General features: G+C 35.9%; 2 protein-coding genes and 1 pseudogene across 3 annotated transcripts in view; 1 reads left to right on the top strand and 2 right to left on the bottom strand.

The window, feature by feature from the left end:
• LOC109076884 overlaps nucleotides 1-1,712 on the bottom strand; it is a 31,129-nt pseudogene extending 29,417 nt beyond the window's left edge.
• Nucleotides 1,713-4,965: 3,253 nt separating this feature from the next.
• Nucleotides 4,966-11,902, bottom strand: plaat1 (phospholipase A and acyltransferase 1). 2 transcript variants are annotated; one of them, XM_019088928.2, is made up of 5 exons: nucleotides 11,447-11,902; nucleotides 10,215-10,270; nucleotides 9,312-9,435; nucleotides 7,344-7,612; nucleotides 4,966-5,351 (listed from the first exon to the last, which is right to left on the bottom strand). In XM_019088928.2, exons 2-5 carry the CDS (start codon nucleotides 10,245-10,247, stop codon nucleotides 5,250-5,252), a joined length of 528 nt encoding a protein of 175 aa, XP_018944473.1. In that variant the 5' UTR covers nucleotides 10,248-10,270; nucleotides 11,447-11,902; the 3' UTR covers nucleotides 4,966-5,249. The 2 variants fall into 2 exon arrangements, with proteins under 2 accessions (XP_018944473.1, XP_018944467.1); XM_019088922.2 differs by lacking the exon at nucleotides 11,447-11,902 and having other exon boundaries at nucleotides 10,215-10,981.
• Nucleotides 11,903-13,598: 1,696 nt separating this feature from the next.
• LOC109098477 (ankyrin repeat domain-containing protein 13C) overlaps nucleotides 13,599-17,500 on the top strand; it is a 43,869-nt gene continuing 39,967 nt past the window's right edge. Inside the window, exon 1 of the mRNA XM_042766975.1 lies at nucleotides 13,599-13,893. Within this exon, the coding sequence (XP_042622909.1) occupies nucleotides 13,599-13,893 (295 nt within the window). The remainder of the gene's footprint in view (nucleotides 13,894-17,500) is intronic.

Raw genomic sequence — 17,500 nt, forward strand, 5'->3', positions numbered from 1 at the left:
ATCAGGACGAGTGTGTTTCTTCATCAGGTTTGTAGAAATGTAGCACTGCATCAGTGTCTCATCAATGGATGCTCTGCAGTGAATGGGTGCCGTCAGAATGAGAGTCCAAAACAGCTGATAAAAACATCACAATAATCCACAAGTAATCCACAGCACTCCAGTCCATCAGTGAACATCTGGAGAAGACAAAAGATGAAACAAATCCAGCATTAAGATGCTTTTAACTCAAATACATAGAGTCTATAATCCATAATAACACTTCCTCCAGTGAAAAAGTGCATCTGCTGTTGTCTCTCACATCAGAATCCAGAAACATATTTGTTAAGAGCTGTTTAAAACGCTGCTTGATCTGGTGCAGATTTCTCTCCTGATTCACACCAGAACACTTTTTCACTGGAGGAAGTGTTATTATGGATTATAGACTCTATGTATTTGAGTTAAAAACATCTTAATGCTGGATGTGTTTCATCTTTTGTCTTCTCCAGATGTTCACTGATGGACTGGAGTGCTGTGGATTACTTGTGGATTATTGTGATGTTTTTATCAGCTGTTTGGACTCTCATTCTGACGGCACCCATTCACTGCAGAGCATCCATTGCTGAGACACCAGGAGCGCCTGACAGCGGACGGACAAAAAGATTATTGTCTTATTATTTCTTCTCCTACTATTTCATCATCACAAAAAAAAGCCAACAACAACAGCATTATCACCCCTCATCCCACACACACACACTGAAACTGCCCCCAGCACGCTGCCATTTTGGATCGACACACAGCACAGACATTCATCACAAGAGCAGCGAGATTGGAGCTCAGCTGTACATCAGAGACAGCCGGATATTCTTCAGCACCACATCTGACAGTCAGATCAACAGAAATTAATTATTATGCTCTTTGGCATGTGTTCTGTCATTAATATCCATCTCTTGTCAGTGACACACATCAGTAAACAGTAGCTACACTCACCACACTCGCACTCGCGACACCAGCATCACAGGTTCGAATATAACGGATGTGACGTGTGGTGGTTGAGTGATTGATTGACAGCTGTCTCACCTTGTTGAGTGACGGCACCAGCAGTCCTCTCCATTTGGGCGCGTTCTCCTCGCTGTAGAAATCATACTGGAAGGGCGCAGCCTGCATGATGTGTGTGTGTGTGTGTGTGTGTGTGTGTGTGTGTGTGTGTGTGTGTGTGTGTGTCACATCCACCTGATCCGACACACCAGAGGAGGAGCAGCACACCTGTCTAGAGTGACCATCGCATCCTCCAGCGTGTGTTATCGATCAGCTATCGGTCCCTGAGGCGATCAGTGCGCGCGCATCTCCTCAGGTATCGATCAGGTATCGATCAGGGCGCGATCAGGCTCGGCTCGCCGGGCTCCAGTCACAGAACGGATCCGCTTGTCGGGTTTCGCTGACCGGATCTCAGGGTTCTATCGATCCGCGTTCATTCGGGCGGTTCGTGAACATGCGCAATAAAACGCCTCAGAAAACTCCGCTTTCGGCGCGTTCCGCGTCCTCGAGCCTCGCGCCGCTCCTCGGGGTCGAGCACGAACACCCGCGCATCGGATGAGGCGCAGAAGTCCAAACCGAGAGGATAAAACCGAGGGTGTAAAAGAAAGAATCTCTCCGCGGTTTGAAAGAGACGAAGCAAAAACACTGCGCGTGTGATGACGTAATGACGCACGGGCGGCGCAGGAAAACAAATCAAACCGTCGATCACACCGTTCAGCAGGAAAATCACATCACTATGAGTATAAAACGAGAAATATTACAACACACATTACATTTAATAAGCATAATAATATAAAACAAGAAATACACATTAGAAAAAAAAACGAAAGAACGCACTTACAGTTTGACAGATGCACTTTTTTTTTGATAAATTACAATAGTTTGAATGTACCCCGTGATTTTGTTTTCAAATATGATAGTGATTTTTAAGTTTTAAATTCGCTTCGTCTTTGCTGTTAAGCTGCTCCGAGCGTGATGACGCAATGACGTCAGACAGAACTAACGGAGCGCAGGGACGCAGATCGCAGATCACTCCCACCAGCAGGAGAATAAAACAATACTGTAACAATACTGTAACACAGTTACTCTAATATATAGTAGCTATAAGTTATTTTCCACTCCTATAGTACTGTACTGTTATATGTATTATTCATGTGCTTATAGTAACCTAACTTTTATATGTATTTTAATCACTCTTTAATTATTTTAATCTATTCATTTTATTTCATCTATTCAACTTTATTTTCTAATATATAGTTTGAAACATTTCGATTTTTATCTTTTATTTAATTTATTTTAATATATTTTATTATTAATTTATTACAATTTATTTATTTTTAATACATACATTTATTTTAATCTATTCATTTTATTTTAATCTTATTTTTATTAGAACTTCATTTTCTACTATAATTTTTTATTTATTTAAATGCATTCATTTTGTTTTAATATTTTATTATAATTTTAATTACATAATTTATTTTTTTAATATATTTTTTACAATTTTAATTTATACATTTTTATGTTTTATTTAATTTATTTGAATATATATATATAGATATATATATATATATATATATATATATATATAGATTATATATATATATATATATATAGTTAGTTAGTTAGTTTAGTTTTATTACACTTTATTTATTTAATTAACTTTTTTATTATTTTTATAGCTTTTTTTAAATTGCCTTTTTAGGTTGAGTTTGGTTAGTCCAAAAATAATGCATTTTAGGAGCAAGGAACGATCATTTGGGTTTTTAAATAGAATACTTAATGTTATTATGATTACAAACCACCCTTCAGCGAGCGCTGGTCACGTGATCGCGCACGTCAGCGGCGCGCGCCAGTGACGTCACCCGGAGGAGCGTCAACAAGCGCAGAAGAGTTTGATGCGCGTTTATTTGATCGTAAAGAGATTTATTCCGATTTTTCTTCGCCAGCTTCAGGTGAGCGGAGATACGCTTTGAAAGCTGACTATAATGACGCTGATGAAGTCGATAATAAATACGAGTGATTTGATCTGAAGCTGTTTCTGAAAGGATCGTCACGGAGTGTTAAAGCTCAGAAACCATCCTCATCCTCCTCTTCATCAGCTGGAGAAATACTGACAGTGTGTTCTGCTAGAATCTGTTATTTCTGAGTTTTCTCTCTCACAGCCAATCAGCAGCCTGATCCCAAAAGAGTCACGCCCCTTCCTCTCTGTTCCAAACCTCAAAAACACACATTTACAATCATTGAAATAAAATAACCATTAACATAAATGCAATAATTCATAAATTATACATTAATTTATTATAATTAGTCAACAAGGCGATTTTTTTTAAAAGTAGAAATACTAACAAGCAGTATCTAAAAAATAACAATTAATCATAATAAAAAAGTTTAATCATTTTAATTAGTTGCTAAGTTAATTGAAGTCCTGAAATTACTGAAACTATATATATATAAACTTTAATATTTTAATAATTTGCCAAGGCAAAATTTCTCATTTTTATATTTAAGTGCTAAAATTACTAAAACTGAAATTATTCAAAACTAAACAGATATTAAAAAACAAAATAACTAAATTTAAATAGATAAGAAGATAAAGTTCTGAAGTACTTAAATTACCCTAAAAATAAATAAATTTAATTCAGTTATTCGCCAAGACAAAAGTTCTAATTTTTGTATTAAAATTAATTTAAAACTGAAAATAATGAAACTTAAATCTTTTCTATTTTAATTACTTGTGAAGGCAAACATTCATATTTGTTTAGTTTGAGTTTAGTACTAAAACTGAGTGTAAAAAAAAAACTTATCTTAATTAGTCTTTATTAGTACTAAAATTACTAAAACTGAATGAGAAATTATTAAAAACTAAACAAACACAACAAAATAACTAAAACTTCACCTAAAGTGAAAATGGAAAATATAAAAAGCACTGAAGTACTAAAATTACCCTAAAAAGACAAAAGTTGAACTTTTTGTATAACATTTAAGTATTAAAATGAATAATCTATAACCCTTTTGTATTTTAATTAGTTGTAAAGGCAAACATTCTGAATTGGTGCTGATTCCACACACAGCTGCCTGTTGTTTTCAACTTTTTGTACATGTAAAGTTTGTAATTAAAAACAGTTCTTTCTAATATATGTGCTGTACTGTACTTCCTGATTGCTTCTATAGTGGAACAATTACTATCTAGTCAATGGCTACCAGCAGCTGTTTGGATCCTAACATTCTTCAAAATATCTTCTTTTGTGTTCGACAGAAGAAAGAAACTCGTACAGGTTTGGGAGGTTTGCATGACGATTATGTGCTAAAAATAGAAAAGGTTTTTCTTTTACGTTTTTGGAAAGTTACACAATGATTTCACACTGATCTGCGAAAACGATTAAAATCACTTTTTTATTCATACCAGGCCAGTAGGTGGCGACGTCACTTTGTCAAAAAAAAAAAGTAAAATTGAATAAAATGAAAAAGAGGAAAATAAAAATAATATATAAAGCAGCAATAAATATTTTATTTTAAAAACAAATAAATGATAATAATTATAAATAAACCATTTTTAAAATCCTTTATTCAAACAAACTACGTTTTTTATTTCATGATGTGAGTTCCAGATAAAGTTGTCACAGCAAAAGTGCATTGCATTGTAACACAACTTATTAACATGGTCTAAAATTTAACAATAAATTAAAAAAATAAAATTTTAAATAATAAAAAATAAATAATTAATATATTATTATACAGTGTTGTGTGTGTGTCTGTGTTCACTGGTGTGTCCATGTAGCTGAAGTAATTCTGAGTAGTGGGTCACCATACCTTGGCTGACATGTCACGCCCTTTTTTGTTTTTCAGCATTGCCTTACCAAGCACAAGGTTGGGGGTTCGATTTCCCGGGAACACATGATAGGTAAAAATTGATAGCCTGAATGCACTGTAAGTCGCTTTGGATAAAAGTGTCTGCTAAATGCATAAATTTAATTTAAAATTTAATTATTATATTTATTTATATAAGTTTAAAATATTAATTATTATAATAATTTAAGCTATAAATAAAAATAATTGAAAAATCTTTTTAGACAGACAAAATCCTAGTTTTTATTTCCATTCTTTGAATACCATGTCAAGTTATCACAGCAAAGGTTAATTTCATTTTAACACACAACTTCTTTTCAGCCAAAGAATCTTGAGTACAGAGGACATTTAACTAAATGAAAAGCTCAGCTGGGTCTCGAGTGGCTCTAGAAGGGTCTGTTTCTGGAGCGTGTGTTGATCAGTCCCAGCACTGAGAAAGCACTCGCTGCGGCCGTCACTAAACTGATGGCGCCTATGGCCCGCGACGCCTGCCAACACAAAATCACACACTATCAGGTAGTTGTGACTTTTGATATCACAATAGGTTTGTGATTTCTCACATCACTGTTTACATCTCACAATTCTAAGGCTTACATCTCACAATTCTAAGTTTATAACTCAAAATTCTAAGTTTACATCTCACAATTCTTTTAATTTCAGGTTTATTTCTAAATTCTAAGTTTCAACTCACAAATTCTAAGTTTATATCTCACAATTCTAAGTTTATATCTCACAATTCTAAGTTTACAATCTCACAATTCTAATTTTACAACTCACAATTCTAAGTTTATATCTCAAAATTCTGTTTACATCTCACAATTCTAAGTTTACAACTCACAATTATAATTTTACAACTCACAATTCTAAGTTTATATCTCACAATTCTAATTTTACAACTCACAAATCTAAATTAACAAATCACAAATCTGTTTACGTCTAACAATTCTAAGTTTACGTCTCACAATTCTAAGTTTACGTCTCACAATTCTAAGTTTATATCTCACAATTCTAAGTTTACGTCTCATAATTCTAAGTTTACATCTCACAATTCTAAGTTTACGTCTCACAATTCTATCTTAGAATCTCACAATACAAATCAAACCTATCACAATACAAAGTTTACAACTCACAATTCTAAGTTTACATCTCACAATTCTAAGTTTACAACTCACAATTCTAAGTTTATATCTCAAAATTCTAAGTTTACATCTCACAATTCTAAGTTTACAACTCACAATTCTAAGTTTATATCTCACAATTCTAAGTTTACATCTCACAATTCTAATTTTACATACAATTCTGTTTACATCTCACAATTCAAAGTTTATATCTCACAATTCTAAGTTCACAACTCACAATTCTGTTTACATCTCACAATTCTAATTTTACAACTCACAATTCTAAGTTTATATCTCACAATTCTAAGTTTACAACTCACAATTCTAAGTTTACGTCTCACAATTCTAAGTTTACAACTCACAATTCTAAGTTTACGTCTAACAATTCTAAGTTTATATCTCACAATTCTAAGTTTACATCTCACAATTCTAAGTTTATATCTCACAATTCTGTTTATTAAATCTCACAACTCAAAATTCAAATCTCACAACTCACAATTTAAAGTTTATATCTCACAATTCTAATTTTACAACTCACAATTCTAAGTTTATATCTCAATTTGAAAGTTTTATCTTAGAATTGCAGTCTGACTTTTTTTCCTAGTTTATATCTGACAATAATCACAATACTCAAATAACTCAATTCTATGTTTATATACCGCAAATGTAGGTTTATATCTCAAGTCTGACTTTTTTTCCTAGTTTATATCTGACAATTCTGAGTTTATGCTAATTCTTAATTAGAATTAATAAAATTAATTAGTTAATTCTGAGGAGCTCACTAGACTTGAAACACAGAAACAAAGTAAATATTTCAAAAGTCAAAAGTGAGTGACGTGACATACAGGCAAGTATAGTGACCCATACTCAGAATTGGTGCTCTGCATTTAACCCATCCAAAGTGCACACACACACAGCAGTGAACACACACACACCGTGAACACACACCCGGAGCAGTGGGTATCATTTATGCTGCGGTGCCCGGGGAGAGCAGTTGGGGGTTCGGTGCCTTGCTCAAGGACACCTCAGTCGTGGTATTGCCGGCCTGAGACTCGAACCCACAACCTTAGGAGAGCTAAACTCTCTAACCATTAGACCACGACTTCCCCAATGACCATATCGGATGGTAAAAATTTAATTAGCTGTCACGAACTAGAATTTCATTTTAAAATGACTTTCCTAGATTGAACTTAAGATAACTCAAATATTCACTTAATATTTCAAGTTAGCAGCTTTTTTAAGTTGAAACAACATTTGTCTTTTATATACAGTACACTACTGGTTGAAGACCAGATTCACAGCACATGCTCCCTAAGAAGTGTACTAATAATCCAGTGTTTGTGTTGTGCAAGAGCACTAGACCTGCTCAGAGACTCCCTCCCCGTAGCGCAGGAGAGTGACGAAGTGCTCACAGTTGCTTCCCAGCAGGTCATATGACACCTCCTGTCCAATGAGAAGCTGCGCTCGCTCAATGATCTCCGACACGGCCAGCGGCGTGTGACTGTCATCATATTTATTATTGATCCGGTATGAATCTCCTCCCACGACCTCCTTCAGGAGCTGCATGCGGACCACGGCCTTCCGGCTGAACACAGACTTCACACTGGACACAGCTGCGGCTTGACTCTCATCTGACCGGAGGAAAACACAGATGTTTAGTTAAGATGTATTTAAATTGAATTTAAAATGTCCATCCATTTGGATCATACTAAAGCAATAAGCCCCAAGAAGCGGTGGTTTACAGTGAATATATAACAGCTAAGGGGCGTTGTTAGGTACGACGCGGAGTGGAGTTATAGCTGTTATAAATTCAGTGTAAACCACGGCTTCATGGGGATTATTGCTTTTATAAAACCGTTATTCCATATATGTAGTAAGGTTTCTCAGAATAAAACAGAGCAAATAAAGTGTAATGATATTAATAAAAACACCAAACAATGTAGTTCCTCAGAAACAGTTGTGGTTGTAACCAGAGCCGTTGAGAAAGAGTTGCGACACTCCCCTAGGCTTCCATAGGAACTGAGGAATGCGGAAGTACAGTGTGTCATGAAGAGGCCAATACTTCCAAACAACCAATAGTTCCAGGATTGAAGCCCATTCATTTCTGTGCTTCTCAAGCACATTCACCAGAAAGTTGAGGAAATTACAGCAGTTTTTGGCATTAGTTGACCTCTGGCTAGTAGTTGTATTTTATTAAACGCATTACAGTAATGTTTAGTTTTAGATAATAGGCAGTTATGCTATATTTGCAGTTAGATAACATGAGAAACACCTTAATAGCCAGCTGCTAATTGTGATATTTCTAAGTTTTTAGTCTTTGCAATCTTTCTCTCCCTGTAGGAAGCTGATTGAGTTTCAGTGAAGACTGCCCATTAAAGGAATACAACAAAGAGTTTCCCTGAACGCAGTTGGCTGCCTTGTGTTGTTCAAAAATGTTTTATTGTGTTCAATTCCGTATTTGCTGGCCTTTCTTTAACATTCACATATACTGTCTTCTTAAATAAATGTCATAAAATAATAATGGGATGTGAGCAATTAATCTGATTAAATTCAATATTTAAAAAAAAGCAACAGTTATGAACATTGAGTATTTGATAATGTTTAAATATGATGCAAAACATTAAATAAATACATAAGCTATTATGACCGGTAAAACGCTTTATAGCAGCTAGAGAAGAGCTAAATATATGTAGACTATATTTATGAAACAGCCATACGGGCATCTAGTGGTTAAACCATGGTATTACATAAGAATATAATTTTTCTGGCCACCAAACGCCTCTAATTTGCCTCTTTGTACTGGAATATAAAAACATTTGAGCTATTTTAACCCTAAAAACTATGCTAATTGTAATACAAATAATAAGCATTAAAAAAAAATATTCATTCTGTGTCTTCATCACTCCCCAGAATAAAGTGCTATTGTAAAGCGTATTGTGTCAGTGTAGTTATCAACACAATAATCAAATAGCTGCAAATAAAGTGAAACTGCTGTGTTTCTTACTTAAACCCATTCAAACAGTGACAGCGCTCTGGCTCTGGCTGCAACAAAGTGGTTGCCGAGCAACACACAAACGTAAACAAAGGTGAGTGTTACTTTGTAGAGTCATTTGCAACAGCTTCGAACGCGGCTCAGCCAATCAGAATCAAGGACCGGAACTCTGCGCTTTATAAATACTGTTTTAACATGAACAGACTAATAAACGTGGAATGTTGTAAAATGCTCTGCCCTGTTTCACCGCATCACGTCACGATTATTAGTTTGCTTGTGTTAATGATGGAAGGTTATAAGCAGTTGAGATGCACAGGTCTTGAATGAGGTGTGCTGACCGACAGGTGTGAGGTTGATGATGTACCCGTTCCCCAGGTAAAGAGCCCAGTGCTGATAGGCGGGTCTGAAGATCTCGATCAGGTCTCCAGGCTGAGGCTCCTCATCAGCTTCACTCGAGGCCATCTGAAGCACAGACACACAGATATTACAGACGGACCGTCTCAGGAATCAGCAGTGAAGAATCTTTATCAATAACAGACCTACATTCAATCACCGCTGTTTGTTTTCCAACATTTTCTAAGAAGCTTCTTTAGTCCGCAGATTACAATACAACCCAAATAATTTCTCCCTGAAGTCCGCCAGCCAATACTCATGTTTTTTCATGATTGTTTAATAGGTCAAAAGTTGATTCTAATATATCCACAGGTACACACAGCAGTGCACCATGGGTAATTTAATTGTATTTTTGGCTTGTCTGGAGCATCCTGATTCTCTGTTTGGCACGGACACATGCAGTTTTATAAAAATTCTTTAGAATACAAATACCTAAACATTCATAAAGCAAGATACTTTCACTTGAAATGCAAAATTATTATATTTTAGGGCTTGTTTTATGAAAAAAATTAATCAGACTTAAGTGAGTTTTTGCTTAAAATATGTGCAAATAGGGTCAGAAAAATAATCTTAATTGAAAGGGAGAAGCAGATTATTTTTCTGACAGATATTTGTTCTTATTTTAATTATAAATTAATTTTATTTTGATGCATTTTTCAGGAAAGAAGACTTTAATTCATTGTAAATGTATCTGGATTTAAGAATCTTTAGACATTTGCACCGGAAATCAAGACACAAATACTGCTAAAGTTTTTCCGTGAAGGACACTGTACTTCTGTGCGTTTCCACAAAGCTGCTTCATTTCTAAATAAACTCTAATATTAAAAACAAAGTGCTTGTTTACTCACATTAACAGTTGTTCCGTGTTCACTATCCATCATCCCACAGCAGAATTCTGCACGTTCTGATGGAGGAAAAGTAATCTGTTGTTTTAAATCTTCTTCATTTGCGTGAATCATCCTTCATATAAACACGTTAAAAGGATTGTTCACCAAAAACAGAAAATTCTGTCGTCGTTTACTTTCTTTCTTGTGTTGAACACAAAGGAAGTTATTTTGCAGAATGCTGGTGCCCTTTGACTTCTATTATATGGACACAATATACAATGGAGATCAATGGGGACCAAAACTGGTGACCAAAATACTCATGTGAAACCAAGCAGAAAGACACAGGTTTGGAATGACATGAGGGTGAATCATCTTCAGTTTAGGGTGAACTGTCCCTTTAAATCTGCTCAAATGATGGATCATCAGACATTAGTGCAACACTGAAATCAATACAAGTTGACTTTTGTGAACATGTGTAGCGTTTCTGAGCATGTGCAGGAAAACAGGCAGAGAATGCTGGAGTAACACAAGACAATGAACACACACACACACACACACACACACACACACACGGTTCACAGGCTCTCACTGCACTCACAATAGAGAAACAAGCAGAAAAACCCGTGCCATGAAGTGTGTTTATCAAAGATAATATTTAAACAACAATTGTATAAACTGTACTTTAACTGAATACTAATATCAAAAACAGATGTTTCAGATTTTATTTTCATCTCAGATGTACTCAGTTCAGTACCTCAGGGTTCAACTAAAACCAAAAGTAAAATCATGAAAAAAAAAAAAAAAAAAAAAAAAATGGAAATAAAGTAAACATTAAATGAAATTAAATAAACATAAAAAACTTTAACTTATTTTTTCACTAACTTATTTTTTGACAATTTATAAAAAACTATATAGACATATTTAAAAACAACAAAAACTAATAAAAATGATGAAAACACTCAACAAAATTGCTTTAAAAAAACTACTTAACCTTAATTTTAATTTTAAATAAATAACTGTAAATAAAGTTCACAAGAAAGCAGAAAATATAAAAATAAAAGTATTAGTGCTAGTATGTGAGTGGAGTAACAGTAACTTTATCAGAGCGTCTGTGGTTTCATTGTCCAGGGATCCGGGTTTAGAACTGAATTAATGAAGTCACACACACACACACACACACACACACACACACACACACACACGTAGAGTCTGTTATCTAAGAACACGTTGTGTATGAAATAAACAGCACTTACTTGTGATTAGATGTCATCATCAGCTGAATGATTTCACGCCTCCATCGGCTGTGTTTCTGACTCCGGAGGTTATCAGTGTCTGCTGCTGCTGCGCTGGAATGATCTGACCTCGCTGCTGCTGCGGCGGTCACTCACGGGTCAAACACTGCCATTGTGTGTGACCTCACACACATCAACCTGACTGCGCTCCGAGCTTGTTTATTACTCATTTATTATTATTTATTAAGAGGGTAGAGGTCACAGCATGCGGTCATATGAATTCCTTTCTTTCTTTTTTTATATTTTATTTAGGATTTTTCTACCTTGACAGTGAACTTATGTCTGGTTCATGTGAGTCCTAACAACCCAGTACAAATAAATCCTTAATATACTGATTTTATTTCACAATATATAATAATAAATCCTTTTATAAAAAATAAAAATCCTGTCTAAATAAAGGCAAAAATGCCAAAAATAAATATTTTTTCTCATAATATATGATAATGAATAATATAATAATAAAAATAATAATAATTCTATAAAAAGGCAAAAATGCCAAAAATAAATCTTCACTATAGTGAATTTATTTTGCAATATTTATACTAATAATAGATAATGATAAATAATAATAATACTATAGCACATTCATTTTATATTTAGGAAATATTTAGGATTTTTCTACCTTTACAATGAACTTGTAAAGGTAGAAAAATGATATAGATAGCAAGACCAATACAAAGTAAAACGGCACAATGTTCACAATATATAAGAGAAAATATTCTACAGAAATTCATCCTCTTCCATACATCTTTCAAATCATTTTGTGATAATGAAGGTTTAATTTGCACGATAAAGACCACAGGACAACAAGGACAATGTGGAAACCTCTAATTTAGATTAATTTTATTAAATTTATGAACTAATAAGAACTCTGTTTTCAAATCACAAGTCAGAAACGCACAGAAGTTGATGTCAGGAATGATACTCTAAACGATAAGAGCTTGTTCACAATAACCAAACAACGAAAAAAACAACGATATCCACCGCGGGAAGAAAAAAGGAATAGGCTTGTTTGAGATGAACAAAATCTGCGCAGAACCGATCACCGGGTGATCACCGCGAGATGCATGCCGGTTAGAAAAGTGTCCGAGTTACGTCCGCCTTGCTCTGATGTCATGCTGACGTGTGCCGAAAAAAAAATCTCGCGACGGCGAGGCGGCTGTGTCGGATTGAGCAGTCGAGTTCAGTGGCTCTCCACCGACTGCGCTGATCAAAAGCATGATGAGAAACAACTGGCTGAAGACACAGCTTAATGCTCATTGGTTCAGACAACTGTGATGCTGTGTTCTCTTCTAAAATGTTTTATTTTTATTTATTACTTATCTGATTTCATGTGATTATGTGTTTAAATTATGCTTGAATATTCCCAAACACTGTAGCAGTGCGATCTTTGTGTGAGATATGTGATTGTTGTCATATTTCTATAAAAATCTAAAATACATGTTTGTTCTAAGGTAAAAATGGATGATAAATAGGCCACGCATTTGGTATGGAATTAAATAACAAGCAATTTGGGTGTGTTGTTCATCATATTTATTTTCATATAAAAGCAACAGAACTGAAATTATATCATGTTTATTAGCAACACAGCACGTAAGTGAGAATAACGCGATATCTGCCTTTGATCTCGTAGGTATCTGCTCCACTTTGAGAGCTCAGAACTGTCCGTCTTGACTGCGTTTATTTCACTCCTCCCCTCACTGCAGCCGCCTACTCTCGACTACATTTCAGGCGAGGCGAGGCGCATCTCAAACAAGCCTAAGTTTTTTTTTTCAGACTTATTTACTTACTCTCGCGAGACCAACCAATCTCTCTAGTCTCCCCGCACGCCATTCTCGCGAGAGTAGAGAGGATCGTTTCCATGCATGAGGGTGTCCCTCGTTCTCGCGAGACTCCGCGCTGTGTTCGGTAAACCCGCCCGTGATTCTCGCGAGACTGCGAGCGGAAGATGGCAGATGGCTCTTCCTCGTAGGGTGTGTGTGTGTATGTGTCGTTTGTTTACCGTTCGATGCGTCGCTCCGGAGCGTGTTTCATTCCCGTCCGTCTCTGTTGAGTCACCGGACAGTGTTCATGTTGTGCGGGCTGCTGTTTTCCACCGTTCATCTGTGTAAATATGACGGGAGAGAAGATCCGCTCGGTGCGCAAAGAACGCAAGGCGGGTTTGGATCTGCTGGAGCCGGACGAGGAGAGCCGGCGGCCACCGGGCCGATCAAAGCCAACCGGGGCGGGGCAGCCAAAGATCCTCAGCGGCGGGAACCACAGGATCCTCCGCTCCAGCTCGCAGCAGAACCAGAACCACGGCGACACTGACGGCGCGTACCCCGTGCACGAGTGCGTGTTCCGCGGAGACGTGCGGAGGCTGTCATCGCTCATCCGGACGCAGAACATCGCGCAGAAAGACGTGCACGGTGAGAGAGCGCGAGCTGACTTTATTCAGAGCTGATCTGGAGGCAGAGTGACTCAGAATACAGTGATCGAGAATCACAACAATTATCATCTAGAACCGACATTACTTAGATTACACAGAAACTTTCAGTTCTAGAACCACATTTATCTACAACTGTTATTATTTAAAGCTGATCTGGAACCATAATGACTCAAAACATGCTGATCGAGAATCATAACAATCCAGAGCAATTATTATCTAGAACCATTATTATTCAGATTATACAGAAACATGCTGGTCTAGAACCACGATTATCTACAATTGTTGTTATTATTATTATTTAGAGCTGATCTGTAACCATAGTGACTCAAAATATGGTGATCGAGAATCACAACAATCCACAACAATTATAATCTAGAACCGTTATAATGCAGATTATACAGAAAAAAGATGGTCTAGTACTACATTCATCTACAACTGTTATTATTTAGAGCTGATCTGGAACCATAATGAGTCAAAACATGCTGATCGAGAATCACAACAATCCAGATCAATGATTATCTGGAACCGTTATTATTCCGATTATATAGAAACATGCTGTCTAGAACCACTATGATCTACAACTGTTGTTATTGTTATTATTATTCAGAGCTGATTTGGAACCATAATGACTCAAACATGCTGTTCGGGAATCATAACAATCCAGAGCAAGTATTATCTAGAAAAGTGTTTTTTTCAGACTTGTTCCTGTGGACCCACAGCTCTGCACATTTTGCATGTCTCCCTAATGAGCAGAGCAGTGGGTGCCGAGGAACAGGATTGAAAACCAATGATCTAGAATCGTTATTATTCAGATTATACAGAAACATGCTGGTCTAGAACCATGATGATCTACATCTGTTATTATTATTTACAGATGATTTGGAAACATAGTGACTCAAAACATGCTGATCGAGAATCATAACAATCCAGAGCAATTATTATCTAGAACCGTTATTATTCAGATTATACAGAAACATGCTGGTCTAGAATTACAGTGATCTACAACTGTTGTTGTTATTATTATTATTATTATTATTATTATTATTATTATTATTATTCAGAGCTGATCTGTAACCATAGTGACTCAAAATATGGTGATCGAGAAAAACAACAATCCAGAACAATTATTATCTAGAACCGTTATTATTCAGATTATACAGAAACATGCTGGTCTAGAATTACAGTGATCTCCAACTGTTATTATTTGGAGTCATAATAATTCAGAATTATGCTAATTTAGATCATAATAAAAAATATGGTGATCAAGAATCATAACAATTCAGGACAATGATTATCTAGAACCGTTAGTATTCATATTATACAGAAACATGCTGGTCTAGAGCCACGATGATCTACAAATGTTATTATTATTCATAGCTGAATAATAATAACTCAAAACATGTTGGAGAATAATAATCAAGAATCATGGTGATTTAGAATCTTAATAGCTCAAAAACATGGTGATTGAGAATCATAGTACTGCAGAACCGAGATGTAGAATTATTATTATTCAGAACCATAATTATTTTGCTAATATAGAACGTTAATGACTCAAAACATGGTAATCGTGAACCATAATTATCCAGAATCATGATGAGGAGTTATAATGAAGAATTGTGCTGATTTAGAATCTTAATAACTCAAAAACATTGCGATTGAGAATCATAATAATTCAGGATATTCACATCTGGAACCTTTTAAGATATGGTAATCAGAACCATAATAATCCAGAATCACAGTGATCTAGAACTGTTGTTATTAATTTCAGAGCCATAATTATTGTGCTGATCTAGAACCATAATCACTCAAAAATATGGTGATTGAGAATCATAACAATCCAGAACCGTGATTTTCTAGAACTATTATTTAGAGCTGTAATTATGTTGCTCTAGAATCATAATGTCTCAAAACATGGTGATTGAGAATCATAATAATCCAGAATCATGCTGATCTAGAGCCTTAATAACGTAAAAATGTGGTAATTGAGAATCATAGTAATCCAGAATATTCTGATCTAGAACCTTAATGTCTGAATGTGGTAATCGAGAGCCATATTAATCCAGAATCATGATGATGTACAACTGTTATTATTCCAAGCCATAATAATTCAGAATAATAATGATCTAGAGTAGGGGTCGACCGATTATCGGCGTGGCCGATTATCGGCGCCGATATTAAGCATTTTTATTGTTATCGGCATCGGCCATTTTCAAAACCGATTTGCCGATAAAACCATTTTATTTTGAAATGCGCGATCTGGCACTGATCCAGCCACCTCAGTCAGAGCGCACCTCTGTGGCCTAGACTAAGCCCCGCCCATCGTCCGTCTGATTTGTTGGGAGTCACGAGCCTGGCCAATCAATACGGCTGGCGCGGCTGGAAAATGTTCCGCTCTAACACCGAAAGCACAGGAGCTGCTTCAGTGATCATCATCACACATCAATAAGTTATCTCTCGAAGGTAAGAATGCAGTAAACGTTCCTGAAGTTGCAATAAATCACTACACTTAAGTTGCAAAACACCTAAATATAATCGATTTATGATGACAAGCCCCGTTCAGTTATTATACTGTGAATTCCCGGTCAATGTCCGTCATTGCAGTGATATGCTTTAACGGATCATCACATCAGTGCTGAGATAGTGAAACTAAAACCTACTTCTCTCACCATTCGGCCAACTTAACGTTATATTGTGAATAGATTATCAACACGAATGAATTCACTCACGTCTGCTGCGGTTTTTTTTTTGTGTGTTGTTCACATAGCTTCACTGAACAGCGTCCGTTCCGTTAGGGCTCTTAGTCAAAAAAATTGCGCATATTTGGAGAAATATTACTTTATTCTAACTGATTGCAAAATAATTTAACATACAGATTCAGAATTACCATTATGCAATTTTGAAGAGCTGAAAGGGCATCAAGCGCGAGCTCTGACGCCCTGACGCGACGCGAGCTCCCTATTCCTGATTTAGTTATCTCCGCGGCCGCGCTCTCTCATTTGACTAATAACCAGGGTGCGACTTGATGGGGGGGGATTTCCTCCCTTCTGGTCTATGCATCCCTGCCTCTGCTGAATAACTTTTATCCCCGGTGGGGATAAAAACATCATGCAAACCCGCTCTGACGTCCCAGATCTGAATCAAATGATTCGCGATACACGATCCGATTGAAGCGCATCGAAACAGTGAATCATTTTGCGACGCAATGGTTTAACTGCTTCGGAGTTTCAAAAAGCTCCGTTGTGTGTTCTTTGCTCGCTTTCTAGATGTAATTTGTTGTTTGAATAACCGTGGGACATTAAATCATTACAATTAATAGGCCTAACGTAGGCTTACAATGTTTTTATTAAACTGAGATCACACTAAATACAATTTCCGTCGTATTAAAAACATTTCATAAAATTTTTCAAAAGCCATCCCCCCCTCTGTTTATTTAACAAATCGCACCCTGCCTAATAACCCTATGCTAATAACGTAAATTGTCAATAATCTCACATTGCACGTTTCTGGATGACGCTGTCCTGTATACTTCCTAGTTTTGTATCGCCGTGATAAACAGTCTAAAAAAAAAAAAAAACACTATTACAATA

The sequence above is a fragment of the Cyprinus carpio genome, chromosome A11, assembly GCF_018340385.1.
Source record: "Cyprinus carpio isolate SPL01 chromosome A11, ASM1834038v1, whole genome shotgun sequence".
NCBI classification, from domain to species: domain Eukaryota; kingdom Metazoa; phylum Chordata; class Actinopteri; order Cypriniformes; family Cyprinidae; genus Cyprinus; species Cyprinus carpio.